The sequence below is a fragment of the Arctopsyche grandis genome, chromosome 3 (assembly GCF_051622035.1).
Source record: "Arctopsyche grandis isolate Sample6627 chromosome 3, ASM5162203v2, whole genome shotgun sequence".
In the NCBI taxonomy this organism is placed as follows: domain Eukaryota; kingdom Metazoa; phylum Arthropoda; class Insecta; order Trichoptera; family Hydropsychidae; genus Arctopsyche; species Arctopsyche grandis.
This window is the reverse complement of record NC_135357.1, coordinates 4,149,055-4,175,597: the sequence shown is the minus strand read 5'-3', so window position 1 is coordinate 4,175,597 and position 26,543 is coordinate 4,149,055. Positions and strand designations below refer to the sequence as shown.

The 26,543-nt window shown below is 32.5% G+C and overlaps 1 protein-coding gene across 1 annotated transcript; it reads right to left on the bottom strand.

The window, feature by feature from the left end:
- Positions 1-7,688: 7,688 nt before the first annotated feature.
- LOC143909082 (zinc finger MYM-type protein 1-like) lies at positions 7,689-26,285 on the bottom strand. The gene is made up of 3 exons (XM_077426981.1): positions 26,089-26,285; positions 24,354-26,018; positions 7,689-7,731 (listed from the first exon to the last, which is right to left on the bottom strand). The coding sequence occupies exons 2-3, from the start codon at positions 25,973-25,975 to the stop codon at positions 7,689-7,691; spliced, it is 1,665 nt and encodes a 554-aa protein (XP_077283107.1). The 5' UTR covers positions 25,976-26,018; positions 26,089-26,285.
- Between the last annotated feature and the right edge of the window lie 258 nt (positions 26,286-26,543).

Sequence of the window (26,543 nt, the reverse complement as noted above, 5' to 3'; positions counted from 1 at the left end):
TTTATCTGTATCTTTTTCTTGATCTGTTTCTTTTCTTTTTTTTTTAAATCTTGATGTTTTTGTAATTTTACTTTTTTATATCACCATGTGGTGCTCACTGTAAATGGAATATTATATTTTTATTTATGTTTATTATTATTTTTTGTCTCATTATACAACTTTTTTTTATATTTTATTCTGTATTTGTGCCTATTTAAATAAAATAAAATAAAAATTAAACGTATAGAATCTAGCTATTAAAAAAAATACACTTACATATATTTCTATACTTACATATATTTTATATATAGGTATTATACATATGCTAATTTATGTAGGACATCGGTTGATTTCCCGCACGACAAAAATCACGTACGATGTAGAGGGGGAGGGGGGTTGGGAGGGTCTGTAAAACATGTATCATTTGCCCTTCGTGAACCTCCCGAGGGACTGGACCACAAAATAGATGGGTCCTCTTGTGTTTAGACGAATTAGAAAGATGTGCGGTAAAGTTTCGGAGACGTTAGATCCCTCACCGTCCGCAAAAGCTGACGTTTGCAAAAATAAAGGTCGATTTACACCGAGGTGTGAGTAGGTGGTCCATCAACCTCTTGTCAGCTCAACGATCCTTTGGAATCTCGTAAATAGCCGTAATAAATGCAACTAGTTTTCTTCTTATGACGTAACAAAAGTGCGTGGAGTGGAGATTAATCAATCTTTACTAGATGTGACTCACTGAATATGAATATGACAATGATTTTTATTGACTTTCTCTCGTTTATGAGATATTGTTGCGTAGGGGTGGGTGGAGCAAATGAAGGGCCAAAGTCGCTTCACAGCATTTATTGGGTGATTAAGGAGATCCACGCACTGCCAGTGCTCCATCCAGAATGCCTCGATATGGCCCAAGTACCTGCTTATAAAGGGCAAGTCGCTCACTGCTTCTTCCTCGACGCGTTTCTTTACCTATTGTTATAGTCACGTACTAGACATGCAGTCCTACACTTTCACGCTGTCAGTTCTGAGAACTCTAGCGGGAAGTGGCTGGGTGTCGTTACCCACCACTAACTCTATTCGGGGGTCTCTATTGTTAGCCGACAGCACTTAAGCCTGGAGATAATCCTTGAAAACCAATTATAATAGCGGCTCCTTTTAGCATATGCTTCAATATAATCGTTTTAAAAATTGCGCAATTTCTGCATATTTTTGACTTTTGCAGTCTTTTATTCAGCAAGTCTAGTATTGCTGTACAAAAAGTGAGTATTGTAATCAATAGTCAAATGTTTTTCTATCAATATTTTTTTATTTTTTTTTAAATATGTAGGTATAGCTTATTATTGAGCGAATTTTTAAGTAGAAAATATATATTTTTGACTCATTTTTATTTTATTTTATTTATATACTAGATGAACCCGGCATGCGTTGCAATGCCTGAATAAGGCATGGAATTCCCGTTCCCGTTTCAAGTGGTGGTTGGAGCTCAACGCTGTGGAGTAACGTCTCTTCAACGCTGTGTCGTCATAAACCAACCTGTTAACGTGGTTACCAACAAACACATTTTTTTGACTACACAATGGCGCTTCATTATCTCAGACAGACAGCGTTATCTCAGACAGACAGACAGAATAGCGATATTAGATATTATATGATGTTATTTATGTCTGTACATATGTACATTGGTTTAAGGTTGTTTAGATATTTCGATTTCACGTTCGATTTGGTCCGATTCGAAGGCTGTAAAATTTCGTCACCTGGTTGAGGGTCGCCGGTAGGCCATCTGTCACGATAATGACCAACACTTTCGTCGAGCTATCTAAAGCTGGCCTAATCTGTGCGAGCATTAGTCGAGTCCGTCTAATTGGCTTTGGCCAAAGTCTGCATATTCGCACCCGTTAAACAGTCACGTGTGCCTTTGGAACATGTGTCCCGCTGAGACGCACCCAGCATCCGAGTGCCAATTAAGCCGGTGCCGCAAATTAGTTACGGGCGCGTGGTCACGCGAGCGCTTCCACACAATGGCACACAATATTCATTAATTAATCACATTTATAACATGTGAATGTATTGTCAGCCCAGATACAATTTCGCGGCGACTACAATGTGTCAATTTGGCAGATTTGCAAATGTCATTATCATATTTGTACTCCGAACACCGTCATTGTTGACTGAGAGATCTTGGGTTCAAATAAAATTTTACCGATTTAAAATTCAGCATACTTCCAATTAACCCTTTTAAACGAAAACAAAAAATAGTGTGGCCAGAACACTATCTCAATAAACATGTTTCAATAGAAAATACTCAATATAAAATAGTATTAACAGTGGGAAAAATCCCAAGTGAAAATACATACTTTTGACTTTTGATTTAAACTAGACGACTACTTAGACATATTTGATAGCTAAAAAGTACTACAAATGAAAGATAAAATACCCGACTATAGATTTTAATATTTATTTTGAAAAGGAAATTGACAGATTTTGAGACATAAACCGAACAACACTAAGATATAGAAAAAATCGCGCGATTTAAAAAACACATATACATAGCTCCGAATATCGAGCCAATCAACATTTTTTTATTACCAGATTCGTGTTCACTGGGTATAGATCTACATATAAGAAAAGTCATATCTCGTCTCTGAACCATTTTTCATGTCGGACAGTGTAATGAGCGTAATATAGCGTAAATATAATACATATTGTAGCATATACTAAAAGGAGCCGCCGTAATAATTGGTTTTCAAGGATTATCTCCAGGCTTAAGTACTGTCGGCTAACAATGGAGACCCCCAAATAGACTTAGTGGTCGGTAACGGCACCCAGCCACTTCCCGCTAAAGTTCTCAGAACTGACAGTGTGAAAGCGTAGGACTGCATATCTAGTACGTGATTATAACAATAGGTAAAGAAACGCGTCGAGGAAGAAGCAGTGAGCGACCTGCCCTTTATAAGCAGGTACTTGGGCCATATCGAGGCATTCCGAATGGAGCACTGGCAGTGCGTGGATCTCCTTAATCACCCAATAAATGCTGTGAAGCGACTGTGGCCTTTTATTTGGATCCTCCACCCCTACGCAACAATATTATGCCAATTGATCGCGAGGGCTGTGCATGCTGAAACTGCTAGCGACAATAGAATTGGGTGTGGTTTACATAATATGTATTTATATAAAATGCTGATATTTCAAACCGATAATCCTGGTAACTTATACGTGAAAGCGTATTTATAATATTACAAATTTAAATAATAAGGTTTAAAGAAAATTTTAACGAGAAATAAATTATATTATATGTATTAATTGTATATTTTCCATTCATATTTAAGTGAAATTCTCCATTGAAAAATTTTTGGCTCTCACTTATGGTGTGTAGTTGTTTATGTGTATACGTAATTTTTTTTTCGTTTTAATGGAAAGAACGACGTTCGTTCGTTTTTCGCGTCGTTCTGTGTTGCTCGCAATCTCACTCGTTTACCTTTTTTTCCTGTCTCCCTTTCTACGTTTTCTTTGTTGTTATCTCCTCTCCGAGTATACTGTTACCTCGAAAAATCGTGCATGTATTTTCTACCTTATAAGCACATTTAGTTCAGTGAAATACGTATACGTAGGTGGGAAATATTATCTATCTAGAACAGTGGTTCTCAAATGCGGCCACTAGAGGATTTTTCTGGGGCCACCAGTGACTTAATAGTAAATAATAATAATATAAAAAAAAAAAAAAAAATATATATATATATATATATATATATATATATATATATATATATATATATATATATATGTATATATATATATATATATATATTTTAAAATTTTTTTGCAAAATTAAAAATATTTTGAATTTTGTTGAATACATCTGACTTGTATTCAACAAAAAACAAACACCTCAAAATTCTTTCCACGCGAATATGATCTGTAGTGTGTTCTCAATAGTATGCAGAACAATAAGAAATTGACTTGCACACATGGGGGTGAGGTCATTCGAGTCGTTTATCGCTTACTCACAATAGGGTTGTATTAAATTTATTTAACGAAGACTGTGAAAACGAAATATTTCGTATGCATTGCATTGTGCATCAAGAAGTGCTAGTTAGTAAATCTGTTATTAAATGCATGGAAGATGTGGAGTTAACTGTGAGAAAAGTATTAAATGCAATTAATACCAGTAGTAAATTGTCGAACATGTTTAGTTCTATATGAGAAATCAACGGTGAAAAACACAATATATTGCTCAATTACAACCATATTAGATGGCTAAGTTTTGATAACAGTGTTCAACGTCTTTGTGAATTAAATGATTATGTTATATCTGCTTTGGCCGTAAATCATAAAGATTTAAGTGAAAAGCTTCAAAGTAATTATGTATATAAAAGGGTCGATTTTATTCCTAAAGGATTTTTTGCCGCACATTAGTTCCATTAATAAACAACTACAAAAAAGTAACTTAACAATAATATAAACCATGCTCATCATTGACAAACTAAAAAATATAGCGAAAAGCCTTGTGACAGAAGTTGAAAATGTAAATTTTTCAATTTTATCTTCTGTTAGTGATTTCATAGATAAGATGACAGACACAACTTCAAAATTAAAATTAAAACTTAAAATAATAGAGTGTCTTAAATCTCTGAATCTGGAACTTGATAAAAGGTTCGAAGAATTGAATTTTTTTAAAACTGTTTCTTTTGTATCTTCCCCTTTTATTATGATGAAAAATGAAAATTTCATAGTACTACAAAATATATTAAAATCATTTTCAGTATTGAGATTAATTAACTGGGCTAACGTAAAATATGCATTATAAGAAATTAGTCATGATCAAGTACTTAATAATATTTCGGTTCAAAAATTTTGGTCGGAAATATATGTACGTTGACAATGAAACAAACCAATATAAATATTTGGCAACAATTGTTTTATTAATATTGTCTATTTTTCCCACTACCGTATATTCAGTGTAATGCACTTTATTAAAAACAAATTTAGAAACCAGCTGACAGACGCAAACTTAGAAGCAGCAATGCGGCTTGCACTGGAAGTATTGAGCAATTTCCATTTGCATTATTATTAAATAAATAGATACCAAAATGTTAAAATTTCTTTTATTTTATGAATAAATTGATCCATTTTTTTTGTAACTTAAATTAATTTGATTAAATTTGGTGCGGCCACCAGACATTTCCATGGGATTACTATTATCACCTGTGCGGCCACGGTAAAATTTCGCCTGAGAACCACTGATCTAGAATATACAGGTTATTGATGAGGTGGCCCGTAAAGAACTACATATGTACATTATTTTAAATGATTGTAAGTTTTTTCAGAAGCATTTTATTTTTATCAATATATTATAATCTTGTATGCTTACATTAAAATCAAAATAATTTTGATTGCTCGTTTTTTTTAATCTAATTTTATTTATTAAAAAAAATCAAATGTATCACAATTCTTGTAATGAAGCTCTGATAAAATTTTATATTTTTATTTAGATAAGTACATATATGTATATAATCGATAGGCGTTTGTAATGCGGAACGACGATCCAATTATTTTTAATGCCAAAAGAGAATAATATAATATTGGCATATTGTTATTCGAATCATGCAGAGCAGACGCTCGACTGGGAAAATTCGCTGAAAATATTACCCATTTTCGTGAAAAAATCACTCGAAAGTCTGGTGCTCATTTTGCGTAAAGTTTCCCCGTGGCCTTTTCCGGCCCTTTATAAGGACACGCGCTTTCATCCGTGACAAACGAAGGAAAAATTCAAGAACGGAACATTAAAGCTCATTTTTCCACCCTCCCCAGTACAAAAAATCATTTTAAACTCTATATAGTATCCATTATGTATAAAATACTTCGAGAGGATCCGTTCGTTTCGTTTCAAAATTTTTTTGAATTTTTTTATGCAATTACGACACGTGACTGAATTATAATATAATCTAATAAAACGACGGACTCTTATAACGATGGTTTCTTTCCTTCTCCCTTTCCTTCAGAGAGCTGTAGAAAATTACTAAACAAATCCAATTCAATACGAAGCTGAGCAATGTTCAACATTTAGTTTAAATTTTATATATTTTCATGATTATCGATAGCTTTGAAATCATTTTCCTTGCTTTTTTCCTTTCCAAACAGCGCCAAATATTATTAAGTCGGTACTCAAGAAAACAGAATCAGTTGCATTCAACAGCGAATACAATACTTCATTTTTATTCCTACTACTAGTGTTGTGCCCGTTGATATTTCAACGAGTGATGTCAGAAAAGGAATTGATACAGGAATTAAAATAAAATTTATATGACACCGCATTGTAAAATGACATCAATTCTGTAAATTTTTGTCATGTCTATCACTTATAAATATTATTATCAAAATATGATAAACCCGATGAAATATCATCGCATTGGTTATAATTTATTTATTTATTTACTTTACATATACGGCCGCAAGGACCATTGAACAATAATATTATGAATAGAATAATAAAACAAAAAAAAAATTTGAAAAAAATTTACGTCGTGTCGATAAGAATTTCAGTACCCGATACTAAGTTTCAGTTCAACAGGACTAACGGTGTTAAAAATATCCCCAAAATACACACCCACACAGACACACACACAGACACACACACACACACATTTTTTCTAGATCATGAAAACGTGATCAGTGATCGATTCTGAGTTCGAATCAGTCAAAATCTCGAGTTCGAATTTTTGCATGATCACAAAACTTCATCTATTGTTACTACGTACATAGATAAAGTAAAAACACAATATTAATATAAGAGAAGAAAAGAAAAAACATGAGTTTTAAAACTAATTTAATAAATAAATGAATGAATTAAAACAATAAAGTAAAATACATTTTGCATTTTTATAAATCAGAAAAATGATGACAACAACAATTTTTTTAAACTATTTTTAATATTAAAAAAATAAAATTGGCTAAATTCGTTTCCCAGTTTATGAAGTCGGAGTAACGTTGAATTTTTGTTATAACTAGTGGCATAATTTTTGATCTGTTAAATCTCCCCGGTGTATGAAAATTTATGAGGTCCACTAATTCACTACAGTCCATAACTCCGCTGAAAACACCAATCAATCATTGATTATTCTCCTGTCACAAAGTTTGATCATATTCAATTTCAGCGTGGTCTAGTGGTGAATGTTGAATTATTTCGAACTTGATGTTACGAGTTCGATTCCCCGCTAAGTCTCGTTGTTGGCCAGACCTTGATTTGTCTAGGTCGATCGTTTCTTATCAGAATTTGCCAATTTTTCTGATTTTTATTGAAACGATTCCTGTAAAATTGGCGTTCCCTTCCCAATTTTCTATTGCAAACCTTTAGTTATTGTTATATCTTAGGTTTCGCCATATTGCTCACCATAGATGTCTCTGTGGTTGTTTATCGAATATAAAATTCGTATTGTTACATGAAAGTTATTCATCATTATTTATCGTATTAATACGATGTTTGTAATATATATATACTGACCATAGATGTCAGATATTTAGATTTACATGTATCTATGTAATAATTATGTGGACCAGGAAGGCGCATTTGGGGTTTACCTGTTAAGACTTCCTGGTATATTTGTATATATGTATGAATGTGAAAATATGTATGTAAAAATAAAAATAAATAAATAAATAAATATACTTGGTGTCAGGGTCAGATTTTGTAAAAAAATTATAATCAATGAATCTAATTAATCTATTCTGAATCCTCTCAATGGAATTACAACGATGTACCTGTGAATTAGAAGACCATATTGGTGAATATATTCAAGTCGATTCCTTGCCAATGAGAAAAATAATAATTTAACTGTGTTAACAAAGCCTAGGATTTTTGAAGAACTTTTGGTGACATAATCAATATGAGGAATAAATGTAAGTTTTTCATCGAAAAAAATAACTAGGTCTTTAATAATGAATTTAGACGACAATACAACATTAATAATTTTATAGTCAAAAAAAAAATATTGTAGCATATGCTAAAAAAAGCCGCTTAAGTGCTGTTGGCTACCAATGGAGATCCCCCCGAATAGTTAGTGTAATAGAATTAGTGGTCGGTAACGGCACCCAGCCACTTCCCGCTAGAATTCTCAGAACTGACAGCGCGAAAGCGTGGGACTGCGTGCCGAGACCGTGGGACTGCATATCTAGTACGTGACTAGAACAATAGATAAACAAACGCATCGAGGAAGATGCAGTGAGTGACCTGCCCTTTATAAGCAGGTACTTAGGCCATATCAAGGCATATAAACAGCTTAAACATGGCAAAACAAATAGTAAATATTCGTTTGTTTTTATATTAAATTATTTGAATCGAAAAAAAAATATTCAACGATATCGATATCGTCGTCATAAAATCTTTGTTTTTTTTTCGATGCTCCCACCCAAACCTTTAAACCTTACATACATAGTCTACTTCGAAATTATATATTAAATTCGTACATTTTGTTGGCAGTGTTGGCATTTTAACTATGACGTACACATGTCGAATCAAAACGACTATTATACTACAGCAAGCGTTATCGCAGACACACAGACACAGAATAAATATATGATGATTGCACTTTCCGATTCAACGAACAAGATTGCTTTATAATATTAATGAATTTTATTTGCTTTATGTACATATATTTAACGAGCAACGTGGTCTAGTGGTGAGTATTGAATTATTTCGTGCTTGATGTCACGGGTTCGATTCCCACTAAGTCTCGTTGTTGGCCAGACCTTGGTTTGTTGAGGTTGATCGTTTCTTATCAGAATTTGCCAATTTTTCTGATTTTCATTGAAACGGTTCCTGTAAAATTGGCTTTTTCTTCCCAATTTTCTGTTACCAACCTTGAGTTATTGTTATATTTCAGGTTTTGCAAGATTTTTCACCATAGATGTCTCTGTGGTTGTTTATCGATTGTAAAAATTCGTATTGTTACATGAAAAATGGTATTAATCGTATATATGTATACGATCTTTGTAATATCTGACCATAGATGTCAGGTATTGTTTCGATTTACATGTGTATGTGTGTAATAATTATGTATTTAGATTTCTCGTTAATTATGAGTTTTCAATGTCTTGTAATAAATTAACCATAGTGACGACCTGCAGCTAATTTCTAATGTCACTATGGCAAAATTGTAAAAAATAAATAAATATAATATACATGTAATATTGAAATATGATCTAAAAACAATATCAAAAAATAAAATACAGCATTCGACTCGGATTTCAGCATATTAAAGGTTTCCGCAGCTTCGCCATTACGAAATGATCAACATTTCTGATGAAATTCGAATTGTTTGATCTTCGATATTGCAAAATTACAATGAAAATATTTCGAGTGTATGTATGTACATATGTATGAGCAAATACGATATGTAAAAAGTTTCGTTATTCACGTATGCATATTATATTAAAATATCATACATATATACAATTGTAGAACTTCAAAGCTTTGCAAACTAAACACACGAGGATTACTCGAACGAATCCGAGTATGTATTTATTGCGAAACCTGTGAAAGTTTGCGTCGACGGTTTTAATCTCCGATGTGAAAATCGGGAATATAACGCGTTTTATGTGTCGAAATTTTTCAATTTGGTGAAAGGAAACGTTTTGTTGATTTTGAGCGGCGAAATTAATATATATAATTCTACATAACATTGCTAACCAAATTTTAACCACGCATGTATTTTGAAGTGACGCTTCGTGTAGTTTTTCTACGTCGCAAATTAATAAATGAAAATCACAATATAAACATTCTTAGTAGAGCTACAAAAATTTATTGATTAAAAAAAATAATAGATGAGATATAAATAGAATAACTGTATTTGCATTCAATACTCAGTTTGACTAAATAATTTATAAATTTTAAGTTATAGACACTAATTTTTATTTTTATTTTACTTTACATAGATATACATATGTACATATACCAGGAAGGCCAAACAGGTAAACCCCAAAGCGCCTTCCAAGACAATAAATTACAAACATTGCAGCATTTTCTATTACATAAATCGCTGTATTTCGAGAGGCTAGAGAGCAAAAAATTTACAATTAATTTATTAATGAATTAATCCATAGAGACATCTATGGATTTAGACTTGTACATAAATTTTTACATACATATAATACATAAATCAAATTCACATATTTGTGACATAGTATAGGATGGTTTTTGCCAATTTGATGGAGGATCCGTTTCAACAATGAAATCAGATAAATTGGCAAACTCTGACAAGAAACGATCGAATTGGAGTCACAAATATCATGGACAAGCGAAAAAAAATTTTCTAGTCCGAGTCCCATCTATGACCTGTTCCAATTTGCCAATTTGATGGAGGAACCAAACGATCAATGAAATCAGATAAATTGGCCAACTCTAATAGGAAGCGCTCGACTTGGATTCAAAAATATCCAAGTCTGACCAGCAGTATTTAAGATTAGCACGGGATCGAACCCGGTAACCTCTCGGTGCTAAACTTAAACGCAATGACCGAGCCATACTGCTGGCTAAAAAATGATTATAATTTCGTTGACATTGACATGTTAACAGGCAGATAATTTGAAATGGCAACGTGTAGTCATACGACTATGAGAGTGGACCAAAGTGGACAAAAAATTTGCTTAATTAGTACCTAAGATAAGAGTGTAAAATTGCAAAAGTCAAAGAACAAAGATATATGGAAACGTGTAAGAGAGGCCTTCATCCAACAGTGGATGATGAATAACTGCAAATAAGACGATGATTATAGTTTGTAAAATTTATTCATTCAAGTCATACTGCTGGCTATATATTAAACATAGAAGACACGAGCAAACAGTCTCTATGATTTGTTTTTTACTTAATTCTTATTAAGTTCACATGGTTTTCGTGTTAGTGGTCATTTTTTATATCTGTTATCTCTTATCCGATCGTTTTCATACTTTGCCATATTGCTCATTTTGATCATCAATATACGTTAATGTATCGTCTGCCATTACGTTGGAGATAAAATATCGTATACAATGCGTATCAAATATCCAGAATCTCGGATACGGTGACGTCTATGACGGTACGGCAAGCTACCATAATCTATCTTCAACCTTTTCGCCTTGATATGGCGATATCAGATTTTAATTGTTTAAACGCCTATAATTCACTCTATATTTTATAAAATTTGTTCTATAGGTTCTCGTTATCTCTAATATTTAAATATTTATAGTTTTCACTCTCATATGTATATATAAATTTCAAATTTGGCGTCTAGCTTCATGTAATGTAATACACGATATATATTGATTTATGGCCAAATATGTCAGATCTGACATTTCATGGCTAAAAGTATATCTCTTCGCGGAATTTTAAGTATTCAATAAGAAGTTATGTTGTATCTAATTGTTAATATGATTTACAATAAGCTTACATACATTTAGTTTTTTACAATAAGCTTATTGCTAGTTATAAAGTAAACAGAAAAATAAATGTATTCTTAATTAATATATACCGTCTATTCGTTGATGAATAACTGCAAATAGGATGATGATTATATATTTCTAAAATTCATTCAATTCTTTAATCTCTCTTGAGATGAATGTCATTATTTTGTAATCACAAAATAGTGCACACTTACAGTCCTACTTATTATCATGTAATAATTTGAGTTCTAAACTAAGTCGCTTACATATAAATCATTAAGATATCGAGTTCTATCTTATTCCATGTAACGGGATCGGAAGTGAGATTGCATTGTCGCATTTTCCCAATGCCATATCCGATTTCTAGTGGGAAATTCCGCCGTAATTCGTAATTAATTACGTTTACGACCCGGTCGTTTGCTAACGAGCCGACGGTGTGTACTGCGAATTTAATTAGACGTGACGAGGCGTTCTTTGCGATACACCCTGTAGGTGAGGAATTCGCACGTCGAAGAAAGCGCGCGGAATGTGAATTTCCCGCGCGCTCAGGTATCGCAGCAGAAGGGTTAATTTATACCCTAGCCTAGATCGCACGATTATTATTTTTTAATGGAATTCAAGATGAAGGTGTGGACTTAATTTTACGCTAAAGTTCGTTTTGAAAATCGTTCTCGAACGACCGAGAAATTTCCATTGAATTGGCGTGCACAATTTTCTCCATCAGGTATCCTTGTTTTCTTTTCGCCTTTTTCTCGTCTCGTTCTTATTATAAAAAGGGGAGCTCGAGAACCGCGTTTATAGGAGTGTTCACGACCTTTTTTTCCGTGGTATCCTTGAAAATTTAATCAGGTAACTTTTATTAAATTACTGCCGCGAATGCCGTTTTAACCATTCAAAAATATCCAGCGCGGAATAAAAGGAAAACTCGCAAATTCACATCGGGAAAAAAGTCACCTTTTCTTCCTCAAAAGAAAAAAGATTTAACTGAAGTTAACTTAGCCGTTATAAAACTTAATATATATGTATGTATGTATGTATATAGAAACTCAATTATAAACCGTCTAAAAATCATAAAATGTATACTAGACGTGCATCGATGCTATTACGCAAGTTGACTTTTCCGAGATTTTCCTCGTTCGATTTTTCCAACAAATTGGAAACATCTGTTCGCTGCCTGAGGCGACGCCTTGTCACAGTAAACTTCTCGAAACTCAACAAACTCGAAAGTGAAAAGATAAAATTCAGTTGGAAAATTCTTAAAATCCATCAAGCCTATCCTTCGGCCTTGTGTGGTGAAAATTTCATTTTCAAATTTTTATAATATTAAAAATTCGAAAACACGTTCACAATAATATGCAAATAGAATTTAGGTACATATACATATACATATTACGTACTGGCAGATAAACCCGGCGTCACCTAAGTGCATAATAACCTAATATATCTTCTAACCCACATACATATATGTATATTAATCATACGAGCTATATATAATAGCATTTGAATGTAATATGTACTTTAAAAATGTATACATTTACCTATGTATGTATATGTACATATAAATGTATACGTATATACCAAAAAGGCCTAAGAGGTAAACCCCAATGCACCTTCCTGGCCAATAACAAACGTCGATATACAATTTTTGGAATAATTTTAACAAAGCATCATAAAAATATGGACAAATTTTGATAAATTTACGTTTTCGCAGTATTTTTTTTTTAATAATAAATGGATTTTTAATAATAAATACATTCATGGACGAATTTGTAGTAGTTTTATACGAATCAGTGAAATTTGAGATGCTGATAACTCAAAAAATTGCGAGAAATGAGTAAAGGTTGCCAATTTGTTGGAACAGTTTCAATTAAAATCTGATAAATTGATATTTTATTTTATTTCAATCCAACATGTACACTCGCCTTTACAGATCGTCCAAAGCAACGAGTGTACTAATAAAGATACAATACTATCAATACAATTAATACAAGCATTTATACAATGTGAATTCATATCAACATCATCCACAGTGACATCTATGGAGATATTTTTGCAGCATTTTATTATAAAAAGTCGGTGAAAATCTCAAAACGCTGAATAACTTGAGATTTGCAAGAGAGATTGTATTTATTTATTTTTACATACATATGTTCACATACATATATACAAATATACCAGTAAGGCTTAACAGGTAAACCCCAAATACGCCTTCTTGGTCCACATAATTATTACATAGATACATGTAAATCTAAATATCTGACATCTATGGTCAGTATACATATATTACAAACATCATATTAATACGATAAATAACGATGAATAACTTTCATGTAACAATACGAATTTTATATTCGATAAACAACCACAGAGACATCTATGGTGAGCAATATGGCGAAACCTAAGATATAACAATAACTTAAGGTTCGCAACAGAAAATTGGGAAGGAAACGCCAATTTTACAGGATTCGTTTCAATGAAAATCAGAAAAATTGACATTTTCTGATAAGAAACGATTGACCTAGACAAATCAAGGTCTGGCCAGCAACGAGACTTAGCGGGGAATCGAACTCGTAACATCAAGTACGAAATAATTCTACATACATTCACCACTAGACCACGCTGCTGGTTAAGATTGGAAGGAGATGCCAATTTACAGGAACCGTTTCAATGAAAATCAACAAAAATGGCAAACTCTGATAGGAAACGATAGACCTGGAATCACAAAACAAGATCTGTAACCACTATGTTCGAAAGCATTACTTTATTTATTCACTTTATTTTAACATATATATACTTTTTGTATATACATATGATTTTTTTATATATACATATGATTTTTGTGACAACAGGAAAGATGATTTTTTGCCAATTTTAAAGAACCGTTTCAACAATGATTAAATTGATTAATTAATTAATTAATTAATTGCGTTGATTAATTAATTAATTACATAATTAATCCATTGAGACATCAATCGATTTATGTAGATTTTGTACATTATTTTTACAAATTGTACATACAATAAATACAGAAGATTTGTGACAACAGGATAGATGATTTTTTGCCTATTTTGAGGAACCGTTTCAACAATGATCAGATAAAATTGGCAAACTCTGATAAGAAACGATCGATTTTGAGTCACAAATACCCCCAAATCTAACCAGCAGTATGGCGGATCGAACCCACTGATCACTTGGTGCTTAACATACACGCTACCATTGAGTCATACTGCTGGCCACTATATGCTAACCACTAGTCCACGCTGCTGGTTAGTATCAACTATTGACATTTGACAACTGGTATCATTTAGATATCCTGGATTTTATTACATGCGATCAGGAATCAAACGGGTGCCTTACTGGTGTATGTGTGTGTGCGATCGGATTGCAGAATGCCAGCACGAATCAATCAATCATGCATTCAGAGGTGTGCAAATAATTTGAGCAGTGTGGCGTTTAAATTTAATTCGCAGGGTCGTCGGTTGTATCGCGGTGAAGTCTAAAATCGATATATTCCCCCAGGGCTCCCTTTGAGGCTACCTTGCCAACGTTCTTAACACGTTAAGCCCCGAGCAGCATCCCGAGTTGCTTATCTATTATTAGTCATAGACAAAGCTGAGGCAATTTCACGCACCATCTGCAATTTTGCAACCGAGCTGATGAATCGGCGAACCCGCTGAAAGCAACCCGGAACGGCGAGAAAGGCTAACATAAATCAAAAGTCAACTCTGCAACACGAGCAAGCAAGCACCTGTAGTGTGTGCTACGTATAATATGTACATATGTATATGGTGTATAATAATAAGTAGAGCTGTATTGAATTATTATATAATCTATATGTTTATGTATAACTAGTTTTATGCCGGTTGAAATTTCAACGGGTGCTTTCGGATTGATACATGATTTAAAATAAATATACAATATGAATAGTAATAATTAATCGGAATCATAACTGAAACAGACATTGGGTCTTGGTTATGCCAATTAAATTGTGCAATAAAAAATAATAATAATAAATAAAAGTCGAAATCTGAATCGGAATCGGAAAACATGAAAAGTACGTATTTTTACATCGCGTGACGTAAGCGAAAACGTATGTTTAATTTACAAAACCCAACACCCACAATTATGTATAAACAAACCCCGTTCATTGACCTCGCAAGCTTGAATATTATAAATTACATACATATATATATATAAATATATATATATATATATATTTATATATATATATATATATATATATATATATATATATATATATAAAATTTAGAACACCTCATTTGTCGGCCGTCGTGGTGTATCGGTCGGCGTATACTGCTCTGGCCACGTGGTTATTTTGCAAATATAAATTAATTTCAATTAAAAATATATAGTTTATTGTTTAATATGAAAACAAAAAAAATGGTTCAAAACCTCACTACATAAAATTATTATAATTATGTATTTTGTATGAAAATGAAGAAATTTTCAATTACTGCTTAAAAAAAGGACAATTTCAAAATTGGACGATGTCGTAATAGGTTAGCTCACCAAACTTAGATATACTGTTACATTCGTGGGTGATGTGTATTTTGTTGTTATTAATATTTCCGCTGCCACCAAGCGTTTTTGCGGAACGCTACTCCGTAAATAAAACTCACTTTATTTTATAAGATAATTATTTCTTTAATAGTAGTAAGTATACACGAGATAAGTTTGTATTACACGTTACTAGTTAGTAGTTTACTAGTTAAGTCGTCTAATCGCGAGTCACTAGTTAGACGGTTCAATTGTAAGTCAGTGATTAGTAAGAGACGGTTCGGTTGTAAGTCAGACGGTTCGATCGCAAGTGATAAGTAAGAGACGGCTCGATCGCAAGTGACGTTCCATATGTTTAACATCAGTATATATTTAATAGACGTAACAATTTGGACCAATCATAGTTCGTGATAAAATAGGGGGGAACTCGAGTTAAGTAAAACAATATCTTAAGACTTTAATACTTTGGCCCTTGAGTGTATCGAGAAATGGTTTTCACACAATTAGTTACGCAGCTTTAAAAGGGTTTTTGAGGGAATACGATTCGAGTCGAGTCGTGTGAAAAATGCTGGTAAACTAATTAAAGACAATATTTTTAGTGTTTTCATATGTATCCCTTGAGGGTAGATTTCACGCAATTCGTTGTGCGGATTAAGAGTCGTGAGAATAATGCAGAAAAGCGATAAAGTTAGTTGAAAAACGATATTTTTAGTGTTAACATATGTGTCTTGAATGTATCGAGAAATGGCTGAGTAGATGCACGCAATTTGTTGTGCAGGCTTAAGAAGGGCTTTGATATTTTTGGGGGAAACATAATTCGTCTCGCAGATTGATTTAAAGGTCGTGGGAATAGAATACAGCTAACATAAAACAAATAAAGACTTATGTAGATATAACAATACCTATAAGAGGATATTTGTGCTCGAGAGTTCACGGGTTCGACACCGCCGCAACTCTCGACGAATGAATTTATACAATGTTTAGGCTTTTCATCAATTCATTCATTGTGTTCGGCTAGCGTTAGAACACACACATATATAATATAATATGTATTGTACTTTTTTAATACTCTAAGTGGGCTCTTAAGGTTTTGGAATAGGAACATTTGTGTTTTATGAAAATGGTAGTGATACAGCATTTGTGTCAGAGCACGTAGAGGATGGTTATTATAATATAATATATTAAGCACTCAGAAGACAAAGGTGCTATGTCTTTTATACTAACAATATTTCAAGGAACTTAATGCGAAAACAGCGTTATGACATTGTGTTCTAATATTTTTATATGCTGCTTCATTGTGGTTATATTTCTTTTTTGAGGCCATAAAGTCGACTTCATCACTTTCATCATCTCTTTTTGCATAAAATAAAATATAGCTCGGATAGCAAACAATTTGTAAAAATGTTTTAAATTAGAAAATTATTCAAAATATTAACTTTCCACCGTTTGAATATTTTTCAATTTGAATACGATTTTCAGTAAAGCAAAAATTTTGCCTTGAGTCACTCAAAGCAAAAATTTCCTAACTATTTAATGAATAAAAATTCTTAACTGGATTACGACGTTTTTACTCATGTTATAATGTTTTTTAATTAGTTATGGTTTCCATTTTTTGTGCTGCATGATCTCTTATACAAAATCTCATTCAATTTTTGAAATTTCTATAGAAATTCAGTATGAGGAATTTAATGATGCATTTAAAATATTTATAATCAACAGTCAGGACAAACTCAAACAATTTGTCATATAATATTTGTCATACCCAGCAGTATGGCTCAGTGGTTGCTTTTATGTTTAGCACCAAGAGATGACGGGGTTCGATTCTGGACTAATATTTAATACTGCTGGTTAGACTTGGATATTTGTGACGCCAAGTCAATCGTTTCTTATCAGAGTTTGTCAATTTCATCTGATCATTGTTGAAAAGTTTCCTCAAAATTGGCAAAAAAAATCATCCTACCTGCTGTCACAAATCTTCTGTACTTAATGTATGTACAATTTGTAAAAAATGTCTAAATCCATAGATGTCTCTATGGATTAATGAATTAATTGTTAATTTCAGTGATTCGTGTAATAGAAAATGCTGCAATGTTTGTAATTAATCGTCTAAGAAGGCGCATTGGGGTCTTCCTGTCAAGCCTTCCTGGTATATATCTATGTAAAATAAAAATAAAAGAATTTATTTATATATATATATATTACCATGTGTATTTATAAATATATGTATACATATGTATGTACATACATATATGTATGTGTGTATATATGTGTGTATGTATAAATGTGTATGTTTTTGTGTGTACATGAGTTTTTTTTTGTAATTAATTATCTAGGAAGGCGCATTGGGTTTCTCCTGTTAAGCTTCTTGGTATATACATATGTATCTATGTAAAATTAAATAAAAATAAAAAATTGCTGTTCAATGAAAAAGTTTATCAATTCCTTTCAGAAACCACCCATTAAAATTAACAGGCACAACCCTAGTATAATATATATAAAAACGGATGCAATGTATGTATCTGCATGGGTATGTACGAGGGCCTGGACAAGTATGGAGATTTCAAAAAAAAAATAGAATACCAGGGGTATACGTCGTGCATATGGATCTGGCGTGACGACCGATCGTGTCAAATAAATATGATATAAATACGATACGATACGATACAAATAAATTTAATAAAAAACAAATGAATATTTACTATTAGATTCACCATTTTTAAGCTGTTTATATTACAATTACCCACTAGTTTATAATAATAACGAATCAATAAAAAACCTGTATATATACTGTTGCGTAGGGGTGGGTGGAGGATCCAAGTAAAGGGCCAAAGTCGTTTCACAGCATTTATTGATGATTAAGGAGATACACGCACTGGTAGTGCTCAGTCCAGAATGACATGATATCGCCTACGTACCGCCTTATAAAGAGTAGATCTCTCAGGACGTCTAATCTGTTTACCTATTGTATAGTCACGTATTCGGATATGTATTCCCACGGCATGGGTCAGTTCTGCGAAGGGACTAATAACGGTCATTGTTTAGCCTATATGCACTTAGAGTATGGTACGCTATCGCCTCTAAGTGCAAGCACTTAGTTAAACCGTTAACAGATAATCCTTGAACGGTCACACAGTCTCTGGGATTCTATTCAATACCGTTTGCTGGCAATATTCCCTCCACTCAAATAGTCTCACGAGCATTAATCGCCATCGAAAATTAATTGTTCTATTGGTGTTTTATATTGTTTATATATAGGTAGGTAGGTAGTTTTTCATCGCGTCTATCACTATATTACAGGTCTACTACCGAGAGTTGGCGCGTTCTCATATCAATTAATTTCCAAAATCAGCGGCACAATGCTATAGTCCTTTATATTACGTGCAAACTAAGCAACATTTACTTGTAGAATCAGCGTGGGAAAAATCAATTCTCGTGTAAGATCCGCGCATAATTTTCCACACACGTTTCCCCGCCTGTCTGCTCTCCACGTAACGGGATATGTTCGCCATTATTTCGGCAGTAATCTAAGCAGTGTTCGCCAATTACGGTGAACCTTATTGTTTCGGCAATCGTGCGGTATAGTTCGCCGGCATATCTGGGCTGATCGTAGCCCTCGTAGCTTTTGTCTCCAAGGCGAACTTTGCGCAGAGCTTTCCGGAGATCCTCGATAATGTTTGCCGGGCGAAAGAAACTCGGAGACGACTTTATTAGCGTGGCTCCTTATCTCTGGACCATTACCGGGGTGCGTATGCGGATTCGGGAAATCCGGGCGCTTTCAATTTCAACTAAGGAAATTCTCCTGGCCCATAGGCTGGGATATTACGCTGATTCTTGTGGCGATACACTGAAATTTGACTTAACTTTATGATCAATTCCAAAAAGAATAAGATTACATACAACTGCAGCAATGGTGAACCGAGTAGAAGGTACGAGTATTATGAATGCCACTTAAAAGCAAAAATGGAAATTGATTATATTTATATATGGATGCGGTGCATCCGCTCTAAAGTCACCAGACAAACTGAACGACAGATAAACGGACTGCTGCTTTAAATGCAATTCTCGTCTTCTCGAATGATAGATTGCACATCAGATGACGGCTAACTTTTCGATGTGTATTTCATATCTACATATGAATGTAGATAGGTACAATGTGTTCGAATATATACATAGGTATACGTGTGTAGGTATATATGTATATAAACAAATCTTGTGAAAACTTTTTAATATTATTTATTATTTATTATTATTAATAGTTTTGAACCATTGTAGCATTACAGGAAGAACCTAAAGCACCACAATGGCCTTCATTTGATAAAAATATAAAAAACATGATATAAAAACAAGTAAACTGTAAATAAAGGAAAAAAGCAAAAGCAGAAAACATGGTAAATTAAAATAATAAAAAAAGTAAAAGTAACAAAATATGTATGTACATACACAAACACAGTATAATATTCAATAAAAGTATGGATGTGGCTATTTGCACATACAGTATCGACGAATTATTGGCTATTTGTACATACAGTATCGACGAATTATTGACTATTTGTACATACAGTTTTGACGAATTATTGGCTATTTGTACATATAGTTCATAGTACATAAGAAGATTCTAAGAATTAGGATTTAAGATTAAAAAATTAAAAGATTAGACATGTCGATAAAGGAAAATGGCGAAGTCTGGGAAAATTTCAAAGACGGTAGCAGTAAAAATATTATGGATGCGGTGCATCCGCTCTAAAATCGACAGACAAATTGAACGACGGCTGCTTTAAATGCAATTCTCGTCTTCTCGAATGATAGATTGCACATCAGATGACGGGTAACTTTTCTATGTGTATTTCATATCTACATATGAATGTAGATAGGTACAATGTGTTCGATTATATACATAGGTATACGTGTGTAATATATGTATATAAACAAATCTTGTGAAAACTTTTTAATATGTACATACACAAACACAGTATAATATTCAATAATAGTATGGGTGTGGCTATTTGTACATACAGTATCGACGAATTATTGACTATTTGTACTTACAGTATTGACGAATTATTGGCTATTTGTACATATAGTTCATAGTACATAAGAATTAGGATTTAAGATTAAAAAATTAAAAGATTAGACATGTCGATAAAGGAAAATGGCGAAGTCTGGGAAAATTTCAAAGACGGTAGCAGTAAAAATATTATGGATGCGGTGCATCCGCTCTAAAATCGACAGACAAATTGAACGACGGCTGCTTTAAATGCAATTCTCGTCTTCTCGAATGATAGATTGCACATCAGATGACGAGTAACCTTTCGATGTGCACAGATGCAATTTACTTAAAAGTTTTACGTCAAGCAAGTTTACAATCATGTACTGACATATGTATGCTTTTATAAATATTTAATCTAATTCAATTAACATTCAAGCAATCATCAATAATATTTTGCAAATGTTATTTTACGTATTTCAAATTCAGAAAGCTATGACACTGTTCGACACGAAAAATGGTTCAGAGACGAGATATGACTTTTCTTAGAGATTTCTTTACTTTCTTATAGTCGAAATATGATTTTTCTAAGTGGAATTTTATTTAATTCTCATATAAAGATAATTTAATATATTATCCCTATTAATTCAATTCAGATTCGTGTAAATACGAGTAAATAATAGTACGAGATTTTAGCTCGCAATTTTACCGATTTAAAATTCAGCACACTTCTAATTAACCTTTTTAAAGGAAAAAAAATAATTTGGCTCGAATACTATCACAATAAACATGTTTCAATAGAAAATACTCAATATAAAAAATCACTAACAGTAGGAAAAAATCCCAAGTGAAAATACGTACTTTTGACTTTTGATTTGAACTGGACGACTACTTAGAGAGATTTGAAAGCTGAAAAGTACTATAAATGAAAGATAAAATACCCGACTATAGATTCCAATATTCATTTTGAACAGAAAATTGACAGATTTGGAGACATCGACCGAATGACACCAAGATATAGAAAAATCGCGCAATTTAAAAAACACATACATATATGTAACTCCGAATCTCGATCCAATCAACATTTTTTATTACCAGATTCGTATTTACTGTGTATAGATCTATAAGAAAAGTCATATCTCGTCTCTGAACCAATAAAAAGTCGTCATTTGTCGAACAGTGTAATTCATATACGATACTCCTATTTTTTAGTCTCAACTTTCATAATATTAAATCATGCGATCGATCCTGAAGAGGTTACGACAAAAAATTAAAACGCAATAATTCCAATGGAAAATTTCCAATATCGAATCATTTCCAGCTATTCTTAGCGCGTAAAATTCATATTGAATTTAATTGAAAATTTTGTAGCTCGCTCGGGATTTAAATTTTCATTTAAACCCCTAACGTTCTGACTACTTCCCGGCAATACAATAATCACTATAGAGAGAGGAAAAGACAGATAGGACGAGAGAGACAGAAACATCCCGCAAAAGCACATTAAAGACCGTAATGGTTTTTTAACGGCCGCAATCATTTATTAATGCCAGTCAATTTAACCCGAAATCAATAATCGACCCCCTACGCTGCTCGTCCGTAATTAAAAAGTTGTGAATCAATTATAAACCCTCCCATCCATTTATTCACGCCTACAAAATTAGAAATTTGATTTGATTTTCCAATAACGGTTGTTGCAATTTATCTATTAACGAACATTTCACTACTATCAACACTTTCTCTGTCCCTCTTTGGCAGCTAACGGGTTGAATTTGACATAGCTTAAGTGTGTGCAATCATCTTTATCGGATATCGGATCTCCATAATTCGTAATCCCTTAACGGTTCCGTAATTAATCCCCTTGTACCGATAATACCCCCGATAACCGTGTTAAGCTTGCAAAGGATGACACGTGTGTGTTCCTACTTACATATTCGCTGTCTTTGCATTTGCATTATATGTATATATATTTATTCTAAATGCCCGTTTTTTTTTAGATCCATGATATAATCAACTTCAGGTTATTTTGTATTCACTTTTCTAAGCTAAATCTATTTCGATACAACGGAAATGTATTTCGATACAACGGAAACTATCGGGCAGTCATCACGTTTTGAAATATTCACAAATGCGCAAAATGAACACTGAACTAACACCGGTTGTGCAATTTTAACAATTATCAATGAATTTATTTTTCGAACTATATATATTCTATATTAAAAGTTTCTTATTTTTTTGACGGCTACTTTTTGAACTATACAAAATTTAATTTTATATCTACATATGAATGTAGATAGGTACAATGTGTTCGATTATATACATAGGTATACGTGTGTAGGTATATATGTATATAAACAAATCTTCTGAAAACTTTTTAATATGTACATACACAAACACAGTATAATATTCAATAATAGTATGGATGTGGCTATTTGTACATACAGTATCGACGAATTATTAGCTATTTGTACATACAGTATCGACGAATTATTGACTATTTGTACATACAGTATCGACGAATTATTGGCTATTTGTACATATAGTTCACAGTACATAAGAAGATTATAAGAATTAGGATTTAAGATTAAAAAATTATAAGAAAATTATAAGATATGTCGATAAAGGAAAATGGCAATGTCTGGGAAAATTTCAAAGATTGTAGCAGTAGAAATATTATACATCTCATGTATAAATAGCCACATCCTAATAGTATATGTATATATTACAAAAAATTAAAATATATATATATATATATATATATATATATATATATATATATATATATATATATATATATATATATATATATATATATATATATATATATATATATATATATATATCAGTGGCGGGCGGTGACTTTTCAAACAAGGGATGCTGTCCCTTGTTTGAAAAAAAAAACCGACCAATTTATTTTTTAAAATTTAATTTTATTCTTCGTTCCTTTTTACAAAATTCATCGATAACCGCATCATAGAATTTTTTATTGTTTTTTAAATTTGACATTATTTTCTTTTCGATTGCAATTAAAGCAAGACCAGAGAGTCTTTCTTCACTTTGACTACTTCTGGTGAACGTTTTAATTCTTTTCATAGTCGAAAATGATCGTTCAGCCGATGCGCTCGTGGAAGGTATCGTACAAATTAATTGTATTAAAATAAATACTTGTTCCAAAACGTCTATTAGATCATCTTTCACAATTAATTCCTTTACGTCATTTATAGATTTCAAATGAAAATCTTGCGTTGAGTACATGTAAATTAATTCGCTTTTTAATTTCATAAAATCAAAGTATTTTCCATAAGTTAGGTGGAGTGATTTAAATAGGAAATCTGGAAAATTATTTTCATATTCTTTAAATTTTTTGACGTTAAAAAATTCGAGAAATTTTGAATTTTCGATATCTCGAAATCGATTGGTTGTATTTACTGAAAGAGTTTCTAAAATTTCAGAATAGTGAAGCTTATACGTTGTTTTCACATCTTCTTCACATTCAGCATATTTTCTTTTTCTATTAAAATTTTTAGTTATTACTTTGTTCCACAATGAATCAAAATCGTCTTTTTTGTTATCTAAATATTTTACAAATTTTTTAATTTCACTTACGCAATACGATATGTCAAAGGTTTTTTTTTGTAAAATTTCAAATAAAAAATCTGCCGAATTAAATATTGCAGAAAATAAATGCAAATTGAAATTGAATTCAAACTCTTTTAAATAACGATGAAGGACTTCAGCATTTATGACAGCATCAGTATCCCATTCGTCTTCGTCATTAATTATTTGATTAAATATTTCCATTAATTCTGTTTGATATTCTAATATCATATTTAAAATTTTGCTATTGTAGTTCCATCGTGTAGGGGCAGCAGTGGGAAATCGTTTTTTTATTTGACAATCGAGAAGGGAAATTCTTCTTGAAGACTTACAAAAAAAAGTTGAAAATGACAACATACGGCTGAAAAAACGTTTGCATCCGGATATATGTTTAACAGATTGCGACAAAACTAAATTCAATCTGTGAGCGTAACAATGGACAAATAAAGAATTAGGACAAATATCTCGAATTTTTCGTTGCACTCCATTATGCTCCCCGGACATTACAGCCGCTCCATCGTACGTTTGTGCAATTAATTTGTCCAAACAACCAAATTCTTCCAAGGTCTCACGTATGTGCTGAAAAAGAGCATTAGCTGTTCTATTGGGACTAACATCGACAAATCCAACAAATCTCTCCTGAATTTCATTATTTTCATCTACATATCTAAAAATAGTAGATAGCTGAGCTTTGCGACTGATATCTGTAGATTCGTCCACAATTATGGAAACAAATTTTGATGCACGTATTTCAGTTTTAATCTCATCTAGCAAGACTTTTGATATTGCGGATACCAAGTCATTTTGTATATGGTTCGATAGTCCAGTAAACACCGTAGAGTTATCTAAATGAGTTTTCAATTTTATGTCTGATTCACTCAACAGATACAGCAATTCAATATAATTCCCTCTATTTTCCGATTCCTGGTGCTCAAAATGTCCTCGTAAAGGTTGTTCTTGTTTTGCTAAAAAATAGATCGCGCTTATTAATTTCGACAAAATGTATCTATTTGCAGTAACTTCTTTGTTGTGCATTTCAATATTTGCTTTAAATTGAGCACTTAAAAAATTTTCTATACGAGGTCCCTTTCCAAATTTTTTAAATTGAGCAGCAGAACATATGTGAGCTTGAGAACATTCATGTCTCTTGCGCGATTTACTTAAATTGTTTAGGTCAGAAAATCCAAATTTACTCCAGACATTCACTTCTTGAGAAAATAAAATACATGGCCAACAGAATAATTTCGTTAAGTGAGCACATCCACAAATCCATGAAATTTTTTCGTATGTTTCTGTGTTAAAATACCTTTTAAATGTTTTTGTTTTAGACTGAATATTTAATATTGGTGTGGGTTTGGGGCTCTTAACAATAATCTCCTTTTCATTAAATGGGAGAGAAGCAAATCTTCTTTTCAGCACATTTTCAATTAAACAATTGCAATTATTATTGATCTCGACGACAAGTCCACTCTCATTGTTATTTTCGATATCCATATTAAAGGCAATAATGAAAACTCGTAAGTAGTGGAACAGTAAACTAAAAATAAAGTTAGACGAAACTAATTAAAATGAAAACTTAATTCAAAAGTAAAAAATAACCAACTTACAGTATAAATGATTAACTTCGTCTAAAGAAATGAATCGGCTAGCTTTTTGATAAATAACTTGGGGCGTAGCGTGCGGAAATATCGATCAACAGCGGCTTCCAAGTGAAACTCAATAGATAAGCAAACAGAGAAACCGAATCCACCGTAGAGGTTAAACAAGTGTCAACGCGTCCGCGCGAATATGACAGCCTCATAGTGCGCATGCGCAAATGGGATCGGTCGCGACTCCGAATCCATGACGCGCGCGCACTTCACTCAGCGTCTACTCGCCAGCGTCACTCGCCTGTGGCCGGCCTATGCGAATGCGGCCTATGCGAATCCTTAATAAAAATTATCAAAAGATCCTATATAATGCATCATGTAACAAAAAACACGTGATATGTGAAATATATATCATATACTACATCATAATCACGTACATCACTAAGAATACATCGAAGCGAAATTCAAATATT